Genomic DNA, 23,966 nt, shown 5'->3' on the forward strand with positions numbered 1-23,966 from the left:
ATCTGCCCAGGCCAGCACAAGAGCCCCGGCCCTGGGGCCCTCCAGAGCTGCTCCTGCTCCAGGCCCAGGGCCCATCCCAGAGCTGGTGCAGCCACAGAGCTGTGCCCATTTCTGCTCATTGCTGCTCTGGGATGGATCCTCAACCACTTGGAGGCTGCTGATGAATTTTACTGCTCCAGAGGCCTCTTCTATCTTGAGTTCTTCAGTTCAGGAATTCAGTGACAAAAGGCTTATAAACATTTGTTCAAAATGCCAAAACAAGGAAAAACCCATGGGAATAATTCAAGTCCTCAATTCTTCTGTGCTTAATTAGACAGATTTGAGAAATGTATACAAAGTGAATATACTATATCGAAAACAGGGCAGAGAGAATTGTTATTTTCCTGTTAATAGACTGATATCAGCAATGTTCAATTGATATTTAGCCCCAGCACCTTTTAACGCTGTCTGAACATATATGAAAATCAGGACCCTTCATGGCTGACAATCAATAACACTTTGTCCCTACCCCTCCCCACCATTTCCCTCATCCCACCCCTGGCACTCAGAGCAGCTGAGGAATGGAGTCACATTCAGGGGTGTCCCCAGGGCACAGGACTGGGGCCAGGTCATTGAAATCTCTTTATTGTTGATCTGGATGAGGCCATCGAGGGCACCCTCAGGCAGTTCCAGGTGAGCCCAGGCTGGGTGGGAGTGTGGCTGTGCTGGAGGGCAGGAAGCTCTGCAGAGGGATCTGGACAGGCTGGAGCCATGGGCCCAGGACAATGGGTTGAGGTTCACCAAGGCCAAGGGCCGGGTCCTGCCCTGGGCTCACAACCACCCCAAATCCCTGGCCGTACCCTGCCCCTGATCCCCACAGCCTGTCCTGTTTCCTTCATCCCTGCACTGCCAGGGACTTTCTGGGACAAGGAAGCTCTGCTCTGGGGATGGAGGGAGTTCCAAGTGCCACCACTGGAGTGGGAACCACAACTCATCAGGTTTGTGTCCTTTGGGGGTCAGGAACTGGTGAGACTCAGAGGCACAGAAAGTTTCTCTTCATGGCCAAAGGACCATAGCTGAACAGGACAGAATTTAATAACAATCACGCTCTTCCCTGAGCTATATGCAGCATCCCAGCAGCATCTGATGAGTCCACCATCCACTAGTGACTTACATGCTAAAATTGATCTTAGACAGGAGTGTGGGCAAAACAGCTCAAACAATACCTGATGTGCAAAGCTGTCAGTGGTGGATGGAGAAGGGACGTCAGGCTGCTTTTGGTGTTGAGGAAATGCAGAAACCAGCCTGACTCATTTAATCTCCTCCTGGCCTGGCTGATCTCCCCTCTTTCTCCTTCCACCCATTGGCTTCTGTCTCCCACCAGGCACCCCAGTGAAGAGCCTGGCTCTGTGTTCTCCATCCCCTCCTTGCTGGCACTGCCAGGCTGGGATGAGGAGCCCCTCAGCCTTTCCTGCTCAGGCTGGACAAGCCCAGCTCCCTCAGCCTCTGCTCACAGCCCAAGGGCTCCAGCCCCATCTTGGAGGCCCTTCCCTAAGCCTGCTCCAGCTGCCAGATATCTTTCCTGCCCTGGGGAACCCAACCCAGGCAACAGGCACCTGGATAATCCACATCCTTGATGTCCTGGTCACACAGCCCTGGCCCCTTTTCTCCATGTCAGACTCTGGGGTGGATCCTGTGGAACATCCTTTGGTGGAGGCTGTGGCTCCAGGGGGACCAGGGGGATACCAGGGGACAGGGACCCTGCTGGGCAGGAACAGCACTGGACTTGTTGGGAGAAACTGTGGGGGGGGAGCTGGGGTGGAGTGACCAACCCAGTGACCTCACAGAGCCCACCTGGGATGTCACACAGCCCCTCTGGGATGTCACACAGCCCCTCTGGGATGTCACACAGCCTCTCTGAGATATCACAGCCCATTCTGTAATGTCACACAGCTGGTCTCTGATGTCACAGAAAACTCTGTGATGTCACAGTCTGCTCTGCAATTTCAAAGCTCTTTCCTGTGATGTCAAAGCCTCTCTGTGATGTCACAGAGATGGCCTATGATGTCATAACTTCTTGATGACATCACATTAACCACTCTGTGATGTCATGGACCATTCTGTCATAGATCACTCATGTGATGTCATAACCCACTCTTTGACCTCATGTAACCAGATGATAAATTGTCTCCACCAGGTGAGCTGACACCTGAAGCTTGTTCTCCAAAACCAACAGGCCTATGGAAACCACACAATGCCCATTGTGGGACAAGGGGAACTGGAAGTTCACCAGCCTCAGTGTCCTGCCAACTCAGCCAAGCCCACAGGAACACTGGGGCCCACGACCACCAGAAACCACCAGAGAGACCCCCAGGACAGAAGAACACATGGGTAAAGGGGAGGGGAAATATGTTAATGGTTTTGGGGAAATGATTATCAGATGTGTGTTTAGTCCAGCACAATCAATGAATATGTGTGCAAAATACAGAATATGAACAGAAACTTTCCTGTACTCAGCTCGGCTTTGGGAGGAGCTATCCCCCGTGCATTCCCCTGAATAAAGAATGCTGCTTCTTAATGCTGCACTGGTGTTAAGGAGTTTTCTGTTTTACCGAATTTTTATTAACACTCCACTCCCAAGGAAAGCTCTGTCTGCTGCTGTTCACAAACAGAGAAGGGCTGGTGGCAGATGTGGGGGTCGGAGGCTGCCTGGGGCACAGGGACCATGAAATAATCAAGTTTTCAGTGATCTGTGACAGAAGGAGGGGCAGCAACAAAACTTCCACACTGGAATTAGGAAGGGCAGACTTTGGCCTATTTAGGATGCAGATTTGGGGAGTACAAAATCAGGTACTGATTTTTTTAAGGAAAAGAGCCCTTAAAAACAAAGGGGTTCAGGAACGATAGACACATTTTGAGAAAGCAGTCTTAAGGAGGATGGAGCAGCCTGTCCCAGTGTGGCAAAAGATGAGCTGGTGAGGAAAATCACTGTCCTGACTGCCCATGGAGCTTTTGTAGGAACTCAGGGGAAAGCAGAGAGAGCATTAACTTTGGACAGAAGGTCAGGCAACTTAGCAAGTGTTTAAGGATGTTGTTACATTATGCATAAAGAGAAAAGGAAAGAGGTGAAATTTCAATTAAAGATTAACCTGGCCACTTTTGTGAAAAATAATAACAAATGTGTCTATGATTAATAGCAAAATGTGGTATAAGGAGAACCTCTACTCTTTATTGGATGCAGTGGAAAATAGAGTAAATAAAGATAAGGGAAAGGCTGAGGTACTTAACACCTTGTTTGACTCAATTTTCAATATATGGAGAGATTGTCCTCAGGACAAGAGTTCTACTGAGCTGGTAGATGGGCACAGGGAGCAGAACAGCCCCCTGTAATCCAGGAGGAAGCAGCTGCTGACCTGCTGAGCCACTCAGATGCTCACAGGTGTATGGGATCAGATGGGATCCATCCTAGGGGGATGAGGGAGCTGGTGGATGAGCTCCCCAAACTACTCCCCATCATTTACCATCAGTCCTGGCTCACCAGGGAGGTCCCAGAGCACTGGAGGTGCCAGTTTGAGCCCATCCCCAAGAAGGGCTGGAAGGAGGATCTGGAGAGCTCCAGGCCTGTCAGCCTGACCTCAGTGCCCAGCAAGGTTATGGAACAGATCACCTTGAGAGCCACCACAGGGCACCCACAGGATGGCCGAGGGGTCAGAGCCAGCCAGCGTGGATTTAAGAGGGGCAGGTCCTGCCTGAGCAACCTGATCTCCTTTTATAACCAGGTGACCAACCTGTGGATGTGGGAAAGGCTGTGGATGTGTCCATCTGGACTTCAGCAGAGCCTTGGACACTGTCTGTGACAGCATTCCCTGGAAAAGCTGCAGCCCACGGCTTGGGCAGGTTCCCTCCTGGCTGGGAGATGGAAGAGCTGGCTGGAGGCTGGGCCCAGAGAGGGGTGGGGATGGTGCTGCACCCAGCTGGTGTCCAGTCCCTGGTGCTGTCCCCAGGGATCTGTGTTGGGCCCAGGCCTGTTTAACATCTTCACCGATGATCTGGGTGAGGGGATGGAGTCCAACATCCCCAAATTTGCAGGTGACACCAAGCTGGGTGTGAGTGTGGATCTGCTGGAGGGCAGGACAAGAAGACACAGCCTCCAGCTGCACCAGGGGAGGATTAGGCTGGACAAGAGGAAGAAGTTCTTCACAGAAAGGGTGAGTGGGCATTGGAATGGGCAGGCCAGGGGGGAGGTGGCAGAGTCACTGTCCCTCTCCAGTGGCACTCAGTGGCATGGTCTGGGTGACAAGGCGGTATTAGGGCATTGGTTGGATTTGGTGATCACAAAGGTCTTTTCCAGCCTATTTGATTCTGTCATTCTGTGATGACTGGGACACTCTGGGGCCATTGTGACCCTGCAGGGCCTCATGGAACTAAGAGGACCATGGTGACACTGTGCAGCCCCATAGAACCAGGGCTCCATTGTGGTGCTCTGGGGCCTAATGGGACCAGGGAGTCCCCGTGACACTGGGTCCTGGTGGATCCACAGAGGTCATGGTGACACTGCGGGGCCTTGTGTGACCGAGGGGTTTCACCACTGTGACACTGCCAAACCAAGGAGAGCATTGGGAGAGTCCAGGGCCCAGGGGAACCAAGGGGCCCTTCTGACACTGCAGGGCCTCATGGAACCAAGGGGACACTGTGACACTGCAGGACCTTGTGTAACCAAGGGGCCAGGGTGACACCCTGGGGCCTCAGGGAATCTGGAAGGCCGTTATGACACTGTGTGGCCTCGTGGAAACAAGAAGTCCATTGTGACACTGTGGGGACTTGTGGAAGCACAGAGAGCATTGTGACAGTGTGGGACCTCATGTGACCATGGGGCCTTTGTGACACCCTGGGGCCCCATGGGACCAAGGGGCCACTGTGAAACTGCGGCACCACAAGAACATTGTGACACTGTGAAGCCCCATGGAACCAAGGAGTTCATTTTCGAATTTTGGGGTCCCATGGAACCAAGGAGACCAGTGTGACAGTGCAGGGCCTGGTGTAACCAAAGGGACAGTGTGACACTGAGGGGCACCTCGGAACCAAGGACATCTTTGCAGATGACACCAAGCTGGATGTGAGTGTTGATCTGTTGGAGGGTAGGAGGGCTCTGCACAGGGCCCTGGACAGGCTGGATCCAGGGCCCAAATCCAACAAGGTGAGGTTTAACAAGTCCAAGTGCCGGGTCCTGCACTTTGGCCACAACAACCCCTGCAGTGCTACAGGCTGGGGACAGAGGGGCTGGACAGCAGCCAGGCAGAAAGGGACCTGCAGGGACTGATGGACAGCAGGCTGGACATGAGCCAGCAGAGTGCCCAGGTGGCCAAGAAGGCAAATGGCTCCTGGCCTGGGTCAGGAATGGTGTGGCCAGCAGGAGCAGAGCTGCTGTGCCAGCACTGATCTGCCCCAGCTCTGCACACAGACATTGCTGCTGCAGCTCCAGAGAAGGCAACAAAAAGGCATCTCTGCAGAAAACTGTGCTGGGACATAATTTATTTCCTTTAAAGCCACAAAGAGTGTAGTCCCTCATTGACACAATCTATAACCACAGGGAAGGCGGTCAGAAACAAAATGAGGAATGGCAAAAAGAATGATATTTATCTGGGGCCAAGATTAAAATGTATAACAAAGGAAAAAACCTCCAAAATGAAATGAACAAGAAGTATCAGAGTTTACTTTTATTACAAGTGATTTGCAGAAATTGGCCAGCATTTTAATGTTTCTGAAAGCATCCAGTCATCAATCTCCACACTGCAGCCTTGAGCTCCTGGTTCCTCAGGCTGTAGATGAGGGGGTTCAGGGCTGGAGGCACCACCGAGTACAGAACTGACAGGGCCAGATCCAGGGATGGGGAGGACATCGAGGCAGGCTTCAGGTGAGTGAACATAGCAGTGCTGAGGAACAAGGAGACCACAGCCAGGTGAGGGAGGCAGGTGGAAAAGGCTTTGTGCCGTCCCTGCTCAGAGGGGATCCTCAGCACAGTCCTGAAGATCTGTACGTAGGAGAAAACAATGAACACAAAACAACCAAAAGCTATACAGCCACTAACCACAATGAACCCAAGTTCCCTGAGGTAGGAATTGGAGCAGGAGATCTTCAGGATTTGTGGCACCTCACAGAAGAACTGGCCCAGGGCATTGCCATGGCACAGGGGCAGGGAAAATGTATTGGCTGTTTGCAGCAGAGCATTGAGAAAGGCACTGGCCCAGGCAGCTGCTGCCATGTGGGCACAAGCTCTGCTGCCCAGCAGGGTCCCGTAGTGCAGGGGTTTGCAGATGGACACGTAACGGTCGTAGCACATGATGGTCAGGAGATAGAACTCTGCTGAGATGAAGAACATGAGGAAAAAGAGCTGAGCAGCACATCCTGTGTAGGAGATGGTGCTGGTGTCCCAGAGGGAATTGTGCATGGCTTTGGGGACAGTGGTGCAGATGGAGCCCAGGTCGCTGAGGGCCAGGTTGAGCAGGAAGAAGAACATGGGCGTGTGCAGGTGGTGGCCGCAGGCTACGGCGCTGATGATGAGGCCGTTGCCCAGGAGGGCAGCCAGGGAGATGCCCAGGAAGAGGCAGAAGTGCAGGAGCTGCAGCTGCCGCGTGTCTGCCAGTGCCAGCAGGAGGAAGTAGCTGATGGAGCTGCTGTTGGACATTTGCTGTGGTTTGTACTTTGGGTATTGCTGTGGAGAAAAGGACAGTGAAGAGTTAGAGGAGATAGCTGTGACCAAAATCAAAGCCATTTTCCATACACCTCTGCCCTCTGTGAGACACGCTTCTGTTTTTAAGAATTCTGAGGTTTTCTTTATAATCTTCCCTGTATCTCTCCTGATGTTCTTGGATATCGGAAACCCTCAGCTTTTCTGCTGCCTATGGTAGAATAAAGTGATTTCCCTGAAGCAAGAGGACGAGTGGAGAGTGAGGGGAGATTGTGTGTCAGTTTACTCTCTTAGGAGTTTCTCTGAGCTTTCATATTTCTCAAATGGAGGATGTTCACAGTCCCAAGTTTTCCTTAAAGATCACCAGGTACTGCTGAGAGGAGATGGATCAACCACAGCCCAGCTCTGCATTTGGAGCCAAGGACTTAGGATTCTCAACTTGAGGATGCTCATTTCACACACCCACCAGCATTTTCAGTGTCACAACACCTCTGCCTTTTCCCATCAATCTTATGACTCAAAGATGCTCTAGGACATGTTTACACCCTGGATTGAAGCTCCCAGCTTGGACTGGAATCTCAGGGAGACTTCCAAGTGTCCTTCTGATGGCACTGGATGAAGGGAGGTGCAGCTCCTTCCCTGCTGCACTGCCAGCATTGCCCAGAGCCGGGCACTGAGGACAGCTGTGTCACCCTGAGCCAGCTGTGCCCCTGCCAGAGCCCCCAGTGCCGGGCAGCTGCTCCCAGCCCTGTGCTCTGCAGAGGGAACTGGGCCCGGGGCTGCAGAGCTGCCCCACGGCTCTGCTGCAGCTCTGCCTGCACAGGAGGGGCTGCACGCCTTGGAGCCCCGGCCCTGAGGGCAGAGGCTTGGCTGGGGCACAGGAGGGAGGGGGCTTGTGCAGAGGGAGGGGCTGCACTGGAGGGGATCCTCTGGACATCTCTAAACTCTCCCTGCCTCAGCATTTCTGGGTTTTGTTTTCTCTCCTTCCCTGATCTTCTCTCTGCTTCCTGGAGATTTTCCTCCTGCAGGTGTCTCCCTGTGCCTGATCTCTCCCTGCCAGCACTCCCAGACCCCAAATCTCTGTGCACTCTCCTTGGCCTGACAGAACCCTGCCTGTTCACAGGGCACGGGCTGGGGGCAGGTTCTGTTTGCAGCTTGGAGAAAGGACAGCTCAGACTGAGCCTGATGGTTCCAGACAAGGTGATGCTGCTGCTGTCCATGGGCAGAGTGGCTGAAAGCACATTAGGGATCTCCTGTGAATCTCTAGATCACTAAAAGTAACAGTTCAGATACCTCAGGCACTTGTCAAAATTCCTAATCAAACTTTAATATTTATCCCCCCTCCCTGCCATTCTCCAATAGTAGAAAACAGAATACAAATTTTTGAAATGTCCTCATTTTTATAAAAATCTTTGTCTTGGAAATATTCTGTGGTGGATTAGAAGCCCTCAGCATGTCAGAGCTACATGAACATTTCACCCGCCCTGCACCAGAAATACTCAGAGTTGTACTCACAGGTTCTGTGGGCATTGGGATGTTCCAGGTTTAGGAGATCTCTCCAGGAGCTGCAGCTGCATTGTCCTGCAGCCAGAGGTTCCTGTGCCAAGGGCTGGCAGTGATTCTGCCCCAGGCACTTCTCAGCCCCTTCCCAGCCCTGACTGATTGAAGCTCTCTGTGCCTCTGTGCTGTGCCCGGGCTGGCTGCAGGCAGTGCCCCAGCCCTGCTGGGCTGGGAGAAGAGCTGCTCAGCAAGAGAAATGTGCTTTTGAAGCTCTGCTTGGTTACCAGCATCACCCTCTGTGCCAGGAGCCCGGCCCAGCTCAGCAGCACAGACACAGCACAAGGACTTTAATGACCCTCTGGGGCTTTGTGCCCAGGCCCTGAGCATCAGGCCCTGAGAGGGAGCTGCAGAAACATCTCCAGAGCTCCAAGTCGCAATCCAACTCCAAAGTTTCTTGGACTTTTAATGGGTTCCACTGAGGGACACGACTGAGAAAGTGTCCCCCAGGCCCCAGGCAGAGCAGAGAACTGGAGGCACTGATGCCAGGTGGGGACAAAGAGAAGCCAAGTCTTGTTGCCCTGGGGCACAGCAGTGTCTGTGCCACCAAGGGCTGTGAGGAGACACCTTGTCCTGAGGCCCTGGGGCCTCCTGGCACAGCCCCAGCCAGGCTGGGCACTGTCAGGCCCTGGTCCTGCCCTCAGCATCCCCCCCATGCCCACATCCCAGTGGCCTCAAGGATCTGCTGGAAGGAGTCCCTGGGGAACCTTGGTCAGGAATGGCCCTGGGGGCTCCTTCATGCTCCCAGGGACTGCAGGTTTTTCAGAGGACTTTGGCTTTTGCTTTTGCCTTGAAGTCTCTGAGAGCTTTGTGCAATCATGGCCTCCAATTATCTGCTCTAATTAGTCCCTGGAGAGACTTTGTCAGGAACAACACTCAGTGGGGCTTATTACTGTTTCAAGGTACTTCAGTTATTTTAAGGTACTTGGTGTTTCGCTTTTGATAGAGACTGTGTGAGAAGTTTGTGCAATCATGGCCCCAGTTATCTGCTTTCATGAGTCCCTTGAGAGCTTTGTGCAGACACTTACTGAGGCTCATTAATACTCTGAGATACTAAACTTTTTTCTGGTACTTTGGATTTTCTTTTCCACATTGAGAGGGTTTTGTGCCATTTGGAGTCTCTGAGAGGCTTTTGTGCCATCCTGGCCTCCAGTTCTCTGCTCCATGGAGTCCATGAGGAGCCTGTGTTGGGCATGGAGCTCAGTAGGTCCCATTAGTGCTTTGAGACACTTCGGGGTTTTCTTCTGACTTTGACTCCTGGAAAGGTTTGTGCAATCGCCTCTCAGGCCCTGATGTTCCAGGGCTCATCTGCAAATGCACCACAGGGCTCATTAGGATCAAGCAAATCCTTGACAAACCATGGCTCTGCTTTGATTTCCATCTGCTCTCGTGCAGTTCATTAGGAAGGTTTCCTACAATATTTTTTGAGAAAATTTTCACATATCTTCTAGAAAATATTTATTTTAATTGTAAAAGCGTCTTTTATTGCTGTTCTTATTACACATGAGATGGTAGCAGCATTCAGTGACTTATATTGATCCAGGGACTCTCTTAAGTATGTCTGGATGTGCCTTGAAATCTGATGCGGTGTGGACAACCTTGCTCCACATTTCCTAAACCCATCCTGTCTCTCCTCATTCACCTGGGATCTGCTTTACTTGAAGAACTGGCTGCACATGTCTGTGCAGTGCACACACTGTGCGCATGCTGGCTGAACAGCCAAAGAGATATTTTTCCTTTTATTATTTTTTCTTTAATCAGTGTAGAACTTTGAAGGAATCAAAACTCTAAACTGAATTCCCACATTGAAAACAGACACTCTCTTAACTGTGTGTGCCATCCCAATATACCACTGTGAAAGACGGTCCGAAGTTTCTTCCATTTGCCTCACGACGGTCGCAAGGACCCTGCAGACCCCTGACAGGAGTTCTGGCCTGGCTGAGGTGGGTGTGGACACTTGCCAAGTGACTGTTTGCAGGTGCACTCGCTGTGCTTCTACAGAACATCACATTCAAAAAGGTTGTGATAAGCGGTGGCTTCTCCCTGCATGCCTGCACCTGCTTCACAGACCAACGGGCTGTACACAGTGGCCCATCAAACTTGCCCACCTTCTGGCCAGATGCCAGAAGTCTTTAGCTTTGGCTAAAGAGTACATAAACTGTAATCTTTTGGGAAGACTTTGGTGCACCCCCATGGAGGACAGTGAATCTATGTGGCTGGACCATCGAGGATCTCATCTCAACAATGGCAGCTATATTCCCCTTCCCCTCTTTTCTCTCTATTCTTTATTTTCTTTCTGACCCCTCTATCACATTTGCTGTTGGTACCTAAATAAAGGTGCATTTGTTGTGATTAAACTGATGGTCCCCTGCTGTTTTCCTTTTTGCGCTTTTGTGATCAGCCAACAAACCATCACAACACCCTGCATGAGCAGATCGTGACAGACAGCTGGGGTGGAGTAACCTCCCCAGTGACCCCACAAAGCCCCTGTGACCTCACACAGCGCCTGTGGTGTCACACAGACCCCTGTGATGTTGCACAGCCCCTGTTATGTCATACAAACTTCTGTGATGTCACACAGCCCCCCTATGATGTCACACACCCTTGTGATGTCACAGAGCCAACTCTGAGGTGTCACCCTGTGATGTCATACAGCTGCTCTGTGATGTCACAGAAGACTCAGTGATGTCACAAAGTCACCCTGAGATGTCATTGTCTATTCTTTGATGTCACAGCCTAATCTATGGTATTACACAGCCACCCACTGATGTCACAACCCACTGTCTGATGTCACTGAGCCATACTCTATGATGGCAAAGTCTGCTCTAAGGCCTCATACCCTACCCTGTGATGTCACAGTCTGCTCTGTGATGTCACAAAACCCTCCCTGTCATGTCATACTGCTTCTCTGTAATGTCACAGCACACACTTTGTCCTCACAGCCTGCTCTATTATGTCATACAGCAATGCTATGATGTCACAGCCTGCTCTGTGATGTCACACAGACCCCTCTATCTTGCCATAGCTGCTCGATAACCTCACACAACAAACTCTGTGATGTCATAGCCCAATCTTTGACCTCACCCAACCCACTCTGTGCTGTCACACACCCCCTTTCTGACATCACAGCTGCTCTGTGCCCCTGTGACACAGCCACAGAGGTGCTGCTGTGACACAGCCCCCTCTGGGACATCCCACAGCCCCTGCCAGTGCTGAGCCCCTGTGAGCTCTGTCTGTGCCCTGCTCGTGTCCCTGGGATGCCCTGGCAGTGCCCCAGCCCTGCTGGGCTGTGCACAGGAGCTGCTCCTGGCCAGAGCTGTCTCTGCAGCGCTGCCCTTGCCAGGAGCTGCCTCTGTGCCAGGAGCCCGGCCCATCTCAGCAGCACAGACACAGCACAAGGACTTTAATGACCTCTGGGGCTTTGGTGCTGTTTGCATCAGACCCCGTCCCTCAGAGTGTGCACAAAGAACTTCTCAAGAACTCAAAGTCAGATTCCAAGTCCAAACATTCTTTCACTTTTAATGGGTCCCAGTCAAGGACACAAGGCATGAGAAAGTGTCCCCAGGTTCCAGTTAGAGCAGAACACTGGAGGCAGAGATGACAGCTGGGGACAAGCAAGGGAAAGGTGTCTCTGGTGCTGAGCAAACCTGGATGTGTTTCAGGAATGCAAAGGGCCCAGGCCTGAGCCCCAGCTCCTGGCAAGGCAGATCCTGTCCCTCCCTCATTGCTCAGGGCTCTTCCCGGGATGGGCACTGGCATGTGGGGATGTGCAGTGCCAAGGGCAGGACCATGGGGCGGCCCCTGCCAGGCTGCTGAGCAGGGACAAGGAGGCACTGAGGCCCCAGGGCTGCAAGGGTCACTTGTCCCCTGGTGGCCTCAGGCCCAGGGCCAGCAGCCATGGCCAAAGGGCTGCACAGGTTGGCTCTGTCAGGGCCTTGCAGCTGCTGCACATCCCTGAGCCCTCTGCAGCCCAGGCTGTCCCACGGTGTCCCTGCCCTGCGCCTCTGTCCCTGCAGGCTGTCGTCACCCCCGGCTGCCCCACCTCGCTGGCCCTTCCTTTGCTGGCAGCTCTGCCTCCTGCTGCCCCTGCCTGGCCACACAAAGCCTTGGGCTGCTCCAGGCTCCTGCTGGGGACGTGTTGCACCACAGCCCTGCCCTGGGAGGGAAATTCCTTTCTCCTGGTGTCCAGTCGGGCCTCTCCAGCTGTTCTTTGCATTAATTCTTTCTTTCTCTGGCTGTTCTCTGCTATTTCAGAAGGATCCACCATCTCTGAAATCACCCTTCAGTCCCTCCCAGGGCTCTCCTCTGCTGTCCTCAGTCTCCACTCCAATGAGCACAGAGCTCCTTTGTCCCTGTAGAGTGGTCAAGTGCCTGAGGCCAAGAGCTCCTGGACAAGAGGGACAGTTCTTTTCTTTAGGAAGGAAACCACAGAGCCCCAGGGCTTTGAAGGCAGATGTGAAGCTGTCACCAGTGACCAAGGCAAGCCTGACCTGTCTGTAACTGCAGCTTCTGTCTGAAAGCAGCCTTCGGATATATGGGGAGTCTCGGGGGTGGAATTCCATTTCAGCTGTGGGTTCCTGGACTGGAATGACAGCTCTCATGGGAAGGAAAGGGTGGAGTCCCAGTGTTTCAAAGGCTGATTAGAGGCAGCCCCAAGGAGGGCAAGGCAGCCAGACCTGCCAGCCAGACCTGGCAAGAATCCTTGGATACATATAATCTGGGAGGCCAAATCCCACTTTTGACTATGGGCATTGGGACAAGAAGGACAGTTCTGTTCCATAGAAAGGAAAGTACACAGCCCCAGTATTTGAAATGCATATGAGACCTGGCCCAAGGGAACCTGGACAGTCCTAGCAGCTTTTGTCTGAGAGCTGTCCATGGATATAAGGAATTTTGGAGGTGGATTCTCAATTTTGGCCATGAAAGATTTTTTTTTTCCATGGGAAGAAAAGCACAGCCCCCAGTGTTTTGAAGGCAGATGAGAGGTGGCCCCAAAGAGGCCAAGGCCAGCCAAGAGCTGTCTGTCCTGGCAGGATTCACATGGGAATAATCCTTGGATATAATAAAATTTGGAGGAGTAATCCTAATTTCAGCCATGAATAACTGGAGGAGAAGGACAGTTCTTTCCCACAGGAAGGAAAGCATGGATCTCCAGGGTTTCAGGGACAGATGAGAAACAACCCTTAACATGCCAAGGTCACTTGGACCAGTCATGCAACACCCTGGAGGCCCACCCAGCCAGACTTGTTCCATGTTCTTGGATCCTTGGGGTCCTGCAGCATCACAATTTCCCCTTGGTTCCATGAAGGCCTGTAGGATCACAACAGATCTTTGTTTCCATGAGGCCCAGTGATATCACAATGGTCTCCTTGGCTCCACAGTGTCACAATGGCCCCTTGCTTTCATGTGGCCTTGCAGTGTCAAAATTGTTTCCTTGTTTCCATAGGAAAATGCCACCATGACCCCTTGGTTACGTGAGGTCACGGAGTCTCAAAATGGCCCCTTGGTTCGGTTGGGTTCCCCAAGATCACAATGGCCCTTTGGTTCCACCAGGCCTGGATGTGTTACACTGGCCCCTTACTTCCATGGGGAAGCAGTGTCACAATGGCCCCTTGCTTCCATGAGACCTGGCAGTGTCACAGTGGTTGCCTTGGTTCTGTGAGACCCTGTGGTGTCACAATGGCTCCTTGGTTCCATGGGGACTTGGAGTGTCAGAATGGTCTCTTTTGATTCCACAGTGTCACACTGGCACCTTGGTTCCATGAAGCCCTGCAGTACGGAATGGATCCTTGGTTCCATTGGGCTCCTCACTGTTACATGAGTCCTCAGTTCCATGGAGCCCTGCAGTGTCACAGAGCTCTCCTGGGTTCCATGGTGCCACACAGGGTCACCACAGCCCCTCAGTTCTACAAGGCCCCACAGTGTCACAAGGTCCCCTTGCTCCCATGAGGCTGGGCCATGTCACAATGGTCTCATTGGTTCCATGAGGCCCTGCAGTTCCACAATGGCCCTTGAAGTGTCACCATAGTCTCAGTGGGTTCCCCCACTGGTTCACAATGGCTTCCTTTGTTCCATGATGTCCCATAGTGTAACAATGGTGTCCTTGGTTCCACAGTCAGAATGGCCCCGTGGTCTCACGGAGCCCCACGGCCCCTTATCGAGTCCCACAGCTCCTTATGGAGTCCCACAGCCCCTTGTGTAATCCCACAGTGTCACTGTGATCCCCTTGATTCCATGAGGCCATGCCATGCTACAATGGCCCCTTGGTTATACAAGGCCCTGCAGTGTCACAATGGTGCCTTTGGTCCCAGTGAGTCCTGAAGTGTCATAATGGTCTCCATGGTTCCATAAGGCCCCACAGTGTCACAATGGACTTTTGGTTCCATGACTTTTGGTACTGCCAAGAGCAGTCTCCTTGGTTCCACAGTGTCACAATGGACCCTTGGTTCCATGAGGTGCTGGGCCTCCCACAGCCTCTGGAGACCTTCTCCTCCTCAAGGTCCCCAACAGCCCCTCACGGCCCCTCAGAGCCTCTCACAGCCCCTCACAGCCCCTCATGACCCCTCACAGCCCAGGCGTGGGGCTCCTCCTGTTATGAATAAATTCAGTTTTATATTGAAAATGTTAATTAAAATGCTGTAAACTGTTCAAACCCCGTTAAAATCCCCTTTATGTGCACCCTTGTTATGTTTCCCCCTTGTCCCCGTTTGCCCTTCACTTTGTGACCGCTGGGATGTTATTGCCGCTGCTCCCCAAAATGGTGGCCGCCCCGACTCCAGCAATATGCAAATCGCGAACCGAGCGCAAAAGCCCGAAAAGAGCCCCAAGGACAACGAGCCACACCAAATTCGGGGCCGTGGACGGGATCGTACGATGGGCAAAAGGTCCCCGGACATCGCTGGACCCTCGGACTAACCGCCGACATGCCGCCCTAAAGTAACAGCGCGACTGCGGAATCAGGACCCCGGGCAACGAGCCGCAAATTGCCTTCCTGGGCATGCCCGCGAGGATGGAAGCCCCGGTTCTGCTGCCTGGCAGACCCGATCTCCTCCTTCTCCGCGTCGCCACGTGGGAGCAGCGGTGGTGTGCACGAACCCTCGGGCCCCCAACCCAGAGCTGGTCACCTAATAAAGGCCTTAAAAAGGAGCAGGTCTCCTGGCCCATTTATTTCATCTGGAGTAGGTGAATCCCTGATGAGATTTACAGGAAGGCTTCATTCACATGTATCGGTCTGAGGATTTCCATGATATCCATCTTGGGCCGTTTATGCGATGATCAGCACCTGATGGTCAACACCTGGAGTCCCATGGAGTCTCGACATGGCTCATCTTCTGGCCGAGCCACATCCTTTTACTTGTAAATCAGTTTCCAATATACACCCACTTTCACCTGCAAAGGTGGGGGGGAACTAATACAAATGGGCATCATTTAACAAGTATCTAATATTACATATTTCATACAAGGAATGGCACGAATTATATTTACTACACATAACAAGCTGAATGTTTTCATTTGAAAACACCTTGGAGAAAGCCCAGAGATCTCCCAAGGAGGGGTTTGGAGGCCTCGGGCACATGGCCACTGCATATGGACAAAGGAGCTCTGTGCTCTGTGCTGCTGGGGTGGTTTTGCATCACAGAAGTGATGTCCTGAGAGAAGCTGCTAGCAGTTTGCTGTGTGTCTGACAAAAACCAATCAGTAATTAGCTCTGAGAGCTGACAGTCTGTTAAAGCACTAAGGAAGCTGCAGACGCCTCTGTGCAGACACAAGTTAGAGATGAGAAAGCCTGGCTGGGTCTCTCTCCCTTCTGGCCCCACAGAGGTGCCAAGGCCGGCCCAGCCCCATCTTGGCCGTGGGGCCGGGCGGCTCCTGCCGTGGGGCCGGGCCCCTTCCCAGGGAGCCGCCAGGCGCCATCGGCTGCCGGGCAGGGCAGGGGAGGCCGCGGGGCCGAGGCCGGGCCGTGGCTGCGGGTGCTGACATCTGGCCCTGCCGAGCCCTGCCCCGCCGCCAGCCCGGGCCCGGCCAGGATCCGCCGGGCCCCAGGAGCAGCCCCGGGCCGGGCCGGCTCGGCCAAGGCTCTGCCGCCCTTGGGCTTCGCCCGCAGCCGGCGGGCAGTGTTAGGAAAATAAGGCCTTTTTGTTCATAATATAGAGTCTCTCATATTCACAGAATAGAGTTTTAATTAGAGTTTTTACTTGTCTGAACATGTTCTCATTTTGCCAGGCATTCCAGTGACTATCTCAGGCATTCCAGTGACTATCTCTCAAGGACGACTTCGTTACAAACTTTTTAGGGAATTAAAACTGTTTTGAGAAAGCTGCTGCTAGGCACCCAAACACCTAAGCAAATAGATATGTTTCAAGGACAGTTCCGTTACAGACTTAGCAAAACATGTAAACGTGCCTAGAGATAACATTTCTTGTTTTTGAGGGAATTTCCAAGTCGCAAAGACAACCTTAAAGAAGACCACTGGCGCCACCAAGAGGCAGAGAACGACCACCTAACAACAGGGTGCGCCTGCGCAGAAGAGACACCAGAGCGTCACCAGAACATCACACATCCGGAAGAGACAACCCAATAAGTGGGGGGGAAACGGAGAACTAGGCACGGTAGTTGAAACGACTGCCGCCCAGCGCGCGCTGGTTTGCTTTCGCTTTCCGCTATTAATAAATCCTTTTAATTGGATTTAACGGCCTATTGTGCTCGTTTATAACAATTTGGTGCCGTGACTCGAATCGGGATCTGGGGAACCTCTCTCTGAGAGGGGCGCCACGATTCCGCTCCTTTGAGCGGACTCAGACCGGGGTTTTTACCCTCATCCTGACCGACGAACCTAAAAGCCTAGAGAGCGAAAGCAAAGAAAGGGGAGCGGGCCCAGGGTACCCCGTAATTTTTGTGCACAAAAGTCCGGACGAAGGCGCAGGACGCGTGAGTATAAAGGGGATCCGTTCGGGCGGGGTTCGGGATCCCGGAGTACGGCGAGTGTGTGTGTGTATGAGAGGAGGACTGGCAGCCGGATTCTCCAAGCGAGTGTGGACCCTCAGTAGTGCGTTTTCCAGAGCCCGCGAGGGCCTGGGCCACGAACCAGGGGAAGCGATTGTGCTGTCGTGAGTGATTGAAGGTACTCCGGAGGACATGGGGCAGGGGAGAAGCAAGGATAAATCCCCCTCCCCGGTGGGGGTAAAACTTCCCCCAATTCCTAAGGAGAGTCCCTTAGGGTTTATGCTGACAAATTGGGAGCACTTTCCAGGGGCACCTGGGAAGGATAAGGCAAAGATGATACACTATTGCATAGAAGTATGGGGAGGACAAGAGATTTCTAAAGGTGTGTTTTGGCCCATCTTTGGGTCCTCAGAGGACTGGGTAAAGCAACTGTTGAATGGTTGGGTACACGCTAAACAACCTTCTAACCCTGAGGAGAGTGCCTATGCCCGAGTCTGGACAGAAAAGCCGGAGGTGCTCGTGTTTAAACTCTCGGGGGTTTCAGGAGGAAAGAAAAAGAAGGGGCGAGCGGAAGAAGTAATTATTGCACCCCCGCCCTACATTCCCCCTGCGCCAAATGCACCCCCTCCTCCTCCACAATCGGATGAGGAAGAATCAGACTCAGACTCTGATCAACCCTCAGGCTCGCGTGGTCCTCTTACCCGAAGTAAGACGCAAGGCAAACTATTTCCTTTAAGGGAAATGCCGATGGGGGGACCACAGCCGGGGATTGGATTTATTTCGGTGCCCTTAAGTTCGGGGGATGTTAGAGACTTTAAGAAGGAGATGGGAAATTTGCTAGAAGACCCCCTGGGTGTGGCAGAGCGGGTGGATCAATTTTTAGGTCCTAATATATACACTTGGGAGGAATTACAAGCTATACTTAACATTTTATTCACGGCTGAGGAAAAGAACATGATAAGAATTGCTGGAATGCGGGCCTGGGATGCCCTACCCGCGCATGCCCAGCAGCCAGCCGACACCAAATGGCCTCTCCAGAATCCTAATTGGAATAACCAGGATGCGGCCCATAGAGCTAACATGCAGGACTTTCGGACCATATTAATTGATGGCATAAGAGAGTCCGTTCCTAGGGGCCAGAATATAAATAAAGCATTTAACGACAGACAAAAGAAGGATGAAACCCCCACTGGATGGTTAGAGAGGTTAAGGAAAAGTTTTCAGCTGTACTCGGGGTTAGACCCGAATAACCCAATGGGACAGGCAATTCTTAAAGTCCAGTTTGTCTCTAAATCCTGGGATGATATTAGGAGGAAGATACAGAAAATGGATGATTGGCAGGATAGGGATTTAGCAGAATTATTGCGAGAGGCGCAGAAGGTTTATGTCCGCAGAGAGGATGAAAGTCAGAAGAGACAGGTGAAAATGATGGTTGCTGCAGTAAGGGAAAGCAGGCGGGTAGAGGAAGAACAAAAGAGAGTCACTCGGAAGGGGGGGGTGACAAGGGAAAAGTAGGAGAAAGGGTATGCTATTATTGCAGTAAGAAGGGACATTTCAAGAGGGAGTGCAGGAGGAGGCTAAGGGACGAGGAGGAGTTCAAAATCGAATAGGGGAGTCAGGGGCTCTATTTTATGGGGACCAGGAAACATCAAAAAGAGCCCTTGATAAAATTGAAGGTGGGTCCCCAGGGCCAGGAAATAGATTTCTTGGTCGATACAGGGGCAGAAAGATCTACTATTCAATTTCTGCCTCAGGGCTGTAATTTGTCAAAACAGACAGCCACGGTAATAGGGGCTAAGGGGGAACCTTTTGAAGTACAAATTATTAAAGGGGTGGTGGTAGAATCGGGAACTAAAGTGGGGATGGGTGACTTCCTATTAGTTCCTGAAGCAGATTACAATTTGTTAGGGAGAGACTTGATTGTTGAATTGGGAGTTCAAATTGAGGTGGTAGAGAAGGAATTAAAGATCAGACTTTGTTCCCTCCGCTTAGAAGATGAAGAGAAAATAAACCCCGAAGTGTGGTATAATCCAGGGACTGTGGGCAAATTAAATATAACCCCATTTACAGTAAAAATCAGAAATCCCGAAATCCCGGTAAGAATAAAACAGTATCCAATTTCACTAGAAGGGAGGAGAGGGTTAAAACCTGAGGTTGAAAGGCTGTTAAACCAAGGACTGCTAGAACCTTGTATGTCGCCTTTTAACACCCCTATACTCCCGGTAAAAAAGGCAGATGGATCCTACCGATTGGTGCACGACCTTAGGGAAATTAATAAGCGAACTGTAGCCCGATTCCCAGTAGTGGCAAATCCCTATACTCTTTTAAGCAAACTGGGACCTGAAAATGAGTGGTATAGCGTAATAGACCTGAAGGATGCCTTTTGGGCCTGCCCTCTGGACGAATCCAGTCGAGATTATTTTGCCTTTGAATGGGAGGACCCTGACACGGGGAGGCGACAGCAACTCAGGTGGGCGGTACTTCCACAAGGCTTTACGGAATCACCCAATTTATTCGGGCAAGCCCTGGAACAAATTTTGCAAGATTATAAAACAGACCCAGAGGTAAAGCTAGTTCAGTATGTGGATGATTTGTTAATAGCAGGGAAAGAAGAAGACAAAGTCCGGAAGGAAAGTATCAAACTATTGAATTTCCTGGGACTGAAAGGATTAAAAGTCTCTAAAGCAAAACTTCAATTTGTGGAAGAAGAAGTTAGGTACCTGGGACATTATTTGAAAAAGGGAGAAAAGAGAATTGATCCAGATAGAGTACAAGCAATCCTATCTCTGCCTCTACCGCAAAGTAAGCGACAAATTCATCAGGTATTAGGACTTACAGGATATTGTAGGCAGTGGATTGAGAACTATAGCGGGAAGGCAAGATTTCTGTATCAAAAACTTACCCAAGACGGGCACCTCAAGTGGACAGAGGAGGAAAAATCTAAATTCCAAGAATTAAAAGAAACTCTGGTCCATGCTCCAGTCCTAAGCCTCCCAGATTTAAAGAGGCCCTTCTTTTTATTTGTTAATATCACAGATGGAGTAACTTATGGAGTACTTACCCAGGACTGGGCGGGGAAAAAGAAACCTATTGCATATCTGTCTAAAATTTTAGACCCTGTAAGCAGTGGATGGCCGGGCTGTTTACAAATAATTGCAGGCTGTGCGGAGTTAGTAGAAGAAGCAAGGAAGATCACCTTTAATGCCACTCTGAAGGTGTTAACTCCACATAACATACGGAGTGTAATGCAGCAAAAAGCAGACAAATGGATCTCTGATGCCAGGCTCCTAAAATATGAGGGGATTCTATTAGAAACCCCTAATTTCACTTTAGAAACCACCTCATTGCAAAATCCAGCCTCCTTCCTCTTCGGAGAGCCCGAAACTGAATCACTGATACATGACTGTGTAATTACTATAGAAGAACAAACCAAAATTAGACCTGACCTGGAGGAAGAGGAATTAGAGACTGGGGAAAAATTGTTTGTTGATGGATCATCCAGAGTAGTTGAGGGTCAAAGGAGATCAGGATATGCCATAGTGGGGGGGCCTGATTTAAAGGTAATCGAATCTGGAGCCCTAGACAAAACATAGTCAGCCCAAGCCTGCGAGATATACGCTATCCTAAGAGCCTTGGAACTATTAGAAGGAAAAGAGGGGACCATCTATACAGATTCTAAATATGGATACGGGGTGGTGCACACCTTTGGGAAGTTATGGGAAGAGAGAGGCCTCGTGAATTCACAGGGAAAGGACTTAATCCATCAGAAACTAATAATAGCCCTCCTGAGGGCTTTGAGAGGCCCTACCAGGATAGCAGTGGTCCATTTAAAAGGGCATCAACGGGGAATGGATTACCGGAGTAGGGGTAACAATGCGGCACACTATGAGGCAAAGAAAGCTGCAATTATTAAAACATTAACTTTAAGTGAGGGAATTAGGAAGGACCTTGTGGATACCCCAAAGGACCCTGAGTCGACTACTCAGGATAAGCTTATATTTACAATAGAAGAACAGGAGAAGCTTACAAAATTGGGAATAAAAGAGGAATCAGGGAAATGGCTGTTAAAGGATGGGAGGGAAGTTTTACCTAGAGCTGTAGCCCAGCGGATGCTCAGTAAATTACACCAGAGAACACACTGGGGCGCTCAAGGGCTGGTAGATCACTTTGCCACCCATTATATGACGGTGGGCCTACATGACTTAGCGAAAGGGATTACTAGAAGTTGTCCAACCTGTCTACGGGTAAACAGGAGAAACCTAAGAAAACTACCCCTGGGTGGGAGGCCAGTGGCAAAGAGGCCCTTTTCAAATCTGCAAGTAGACTTTACTGAGCTCCCCAAGATAGGGAGACTAAAATATCTTTTGGTTATAGTGGATCATTTAACACATTATGTAGAAGTAATCCCCACTGCCAGAGAAACAGCTCGGACAGTAACAAAAGCCTTGCTGGAAGAAATAATACCTAGATATGGGGTCCCAGAGACGATAGACTCTGATAAAGGCCCCCATTTCACTTCAAAAATAACACAGATGCTAGCAGAAGCTCTGGGCATAAAATGGGAACAACATACTCCCTGGCATCCACAGAGTTCGGGAAGGGTAGAAAGAATGAATGGGGAAATTAAGAAACAACTCACCAAATTAGTACTAGAAACTAAATAATCCTGGATAAAATGTTTGCCGTTGGCATTATTAAATGTTCGAACTCAGCCACGAGCTGATATAGGACTGTCCCCATTTGAAATGCTGTATGGGATGCCCTATTCCCTAGAAAAAGTTCAAACCAATCCTAACATTACTGATCAAAGTATTAATAAATACTTAACCATTTTAATGAAATATAAAAAACAGTTATGGGAAAAAGGGATGTGGGCCCAAAGACCACCCCTAGATCTTGTGTTACACCAGGTACAACCTGGCGACTGGGTCCTCATCCGGAGCTGGAAAGAAGATTCAATCACCCCAAAGTGGGACGGACCATACCTGGTTTTAATCACCACTGACTCCGCAGTCCGCACAGCAGAGAAGGGATGGACTCATGCTAGCAGAATAAAGGGGCCGGTGGATCCAACTCGATTTCATACAGCTTCCAAAGAAACGAGCTGGAAAATTGACGGGAAGCCGGGGGATTTAAAGCTAACAGTAAAAAGGACTCTATCAGCTCTAGAGACATTTGGGTTGGAGATAACTGGGGACTGCAAGTACAACTAGTTGGAGAAACAAAGCCCCCAGGATACTGTAAACGTCTAGAGGATTCAGCCCAGCAGCCCTTCTATCAGCTCATCCGACTTGAAAAAGAACAGAGACTTTGGGAAGGGGAGGGCCACGCTGAACATCAAAGTATTAGAGTAAGGTGTAGCTGGTTAGATTGTCATTGTTACCCTTTTGCCTGTTTTTCCTGCAAAATCTGTAAAGGATTGTGGTGGGCTCACTGCAGAAAGGGGAGAGCTCCAAGAAGTGTATGTCAACGCTGCTGGCTGGAGCAGCGCAAATTGACATCTGAAGTACTAAATTACAAGGTTGCCACTCGGGAATTGACTAAAGGATCCCCTGAGTGGTGGGAGGTTTTCATAAAGGGAATAAACCCTGAATTCCACTGTTACCATTCCAATGAACCCCTGGGTCCGTTCCTCACGGATATAGTCCAGGTCAAGTGTCGCAAATTAGTTAAAAAACTCAGGTGCGACACCCCACAGTTGAATACGAAAAATTGGATCTCCCGGAGATCAAAGTGGGAAAGAGGGAACGATCCCACCCCTGAAGAATATCTCTGCTGTCGGGAAGATGGCTTGCCCTGTAACTTGTAGCAACCAAGTTGACAGGCGAGACAGAGAGGTAGATAGTGGGGATGAGGGGCCCTCCCAAACCTTGAAAGAGAACGTAAATCATCATGAGTATGAGAATGGTGACAACGGAATGGGGGAAAATGGGAATGTAAAACTGAGCATGATAAGTAACATCCTCCCCTGCAGTGCGTATCACTCAATTCTATGGGTTTTTATGTTTGTATGGTTTCCCCTTCAGAGTGCTACAGTTAATATACATGAACCCTTTAAATGGACCTTAAGCAGATGGGAGGATCACGATACCCGTCATATTTTACAAACAATAACGGGACCTGGAGCACCAAGCTTCAAAGTTGGGATCTGTGATCTAACTCGGAATTTAAAATGCGGGCGACTGTTAAACTTAACAAGCTTCTATATGTGCCCTGCTTCGAACCCAGGGAAGCAATACTGTAATTACCCCGAACATTATTACTGTGCCTATTGGGGCTGTGAAACAATAGCATCAGCGTGGGCTCCGGGTGGGGGATTAGATAAATATTTAAAAGTAGGACATGGACCAGCAGGATGTAAACGACCACGAGAGTGGCCTTGGACTGGGAAAAACTTACTTGGGAACTGCACCTTTCTTTACCTAAATGTCACTCAACCAAGCGATTCTGGATGGTTAATAGGCAAAACATGGGGGGTTAGGCATTGGATAGAAGGACATGATCCGGGAAATCTGATTCAAATAAAAAAGGAAGTAGCGCCACATGACCCTAGCCCCATAGGCCCAAATCCAGTAATAAGCAATGACTTAAAAGAGAGTAATAAAACCAGAGATAATGTTATAGACAAAGGTAATCAAGAACCTCAGTTATTAGTGCAGAGGTATACAACTTTATGGAAAATCATGCAAGCTACCTTTGGAGTTTTGAATCATACCCATCCTAACCTAACTAAAGGATGTTGGCTTTGCTATATGATAAATCCACCCTTTTATGAAGCTATTGGGATTACATCTGAGGC

General features: G+C 50.5%; 2 protein-coding genes across 2 annotated transcripts in view; both read right to left on the reverse strand.

Annotated features, from left to right (window-relative positions):
- LOC144246561 (uncharacterized) overlaps positions 1 to 23,966 on the reverse strand; it is a 1,050,450-nt gene that overhangs the window by 935,124 nt on the left and 91,360 nt on the right. The gene's annotated exons all lie outside the window — the stretch shown is intronic.
- On the reverse strand, positions 5,732 to 6,664 carry LOC110481833 (olfactory receptor 14A16-like). The gene has a single exon (XM_031507517.2). The coding sequence runs from the start codon at positions 6,662 to 6,664 to the stop codon at positions 5,732 to 5,734; it is 933 nt and encodes a 310-aa protein (XP_031363377.2).

The sequence above is a fragment of the Lonchura striata genome, chromosome 6, assembly GCF_046129695.1.
Source record: "Lonchura striata isolate bLonStr1 chromosome 6, bLonStr1.mat, whole genome shotgun sequence".
Classification (NCBI taxonomy): domain Eukaryota; kingdom Metazoa; phylum Chordata; class Aves; order Passeriformes; family Estrildidae; genus Lonchura; species Lonchura striata.

What these genes read in the sequence shown, in the direction of transcription:
- LOC110481833 (XM_031507517.2), bottom strand. Translation starts at nt 6,664, where the DNA reads ATGTCCAACAGCAGCTCCATCAGCTACTTCCTCCTGCTGGCACTGGCA.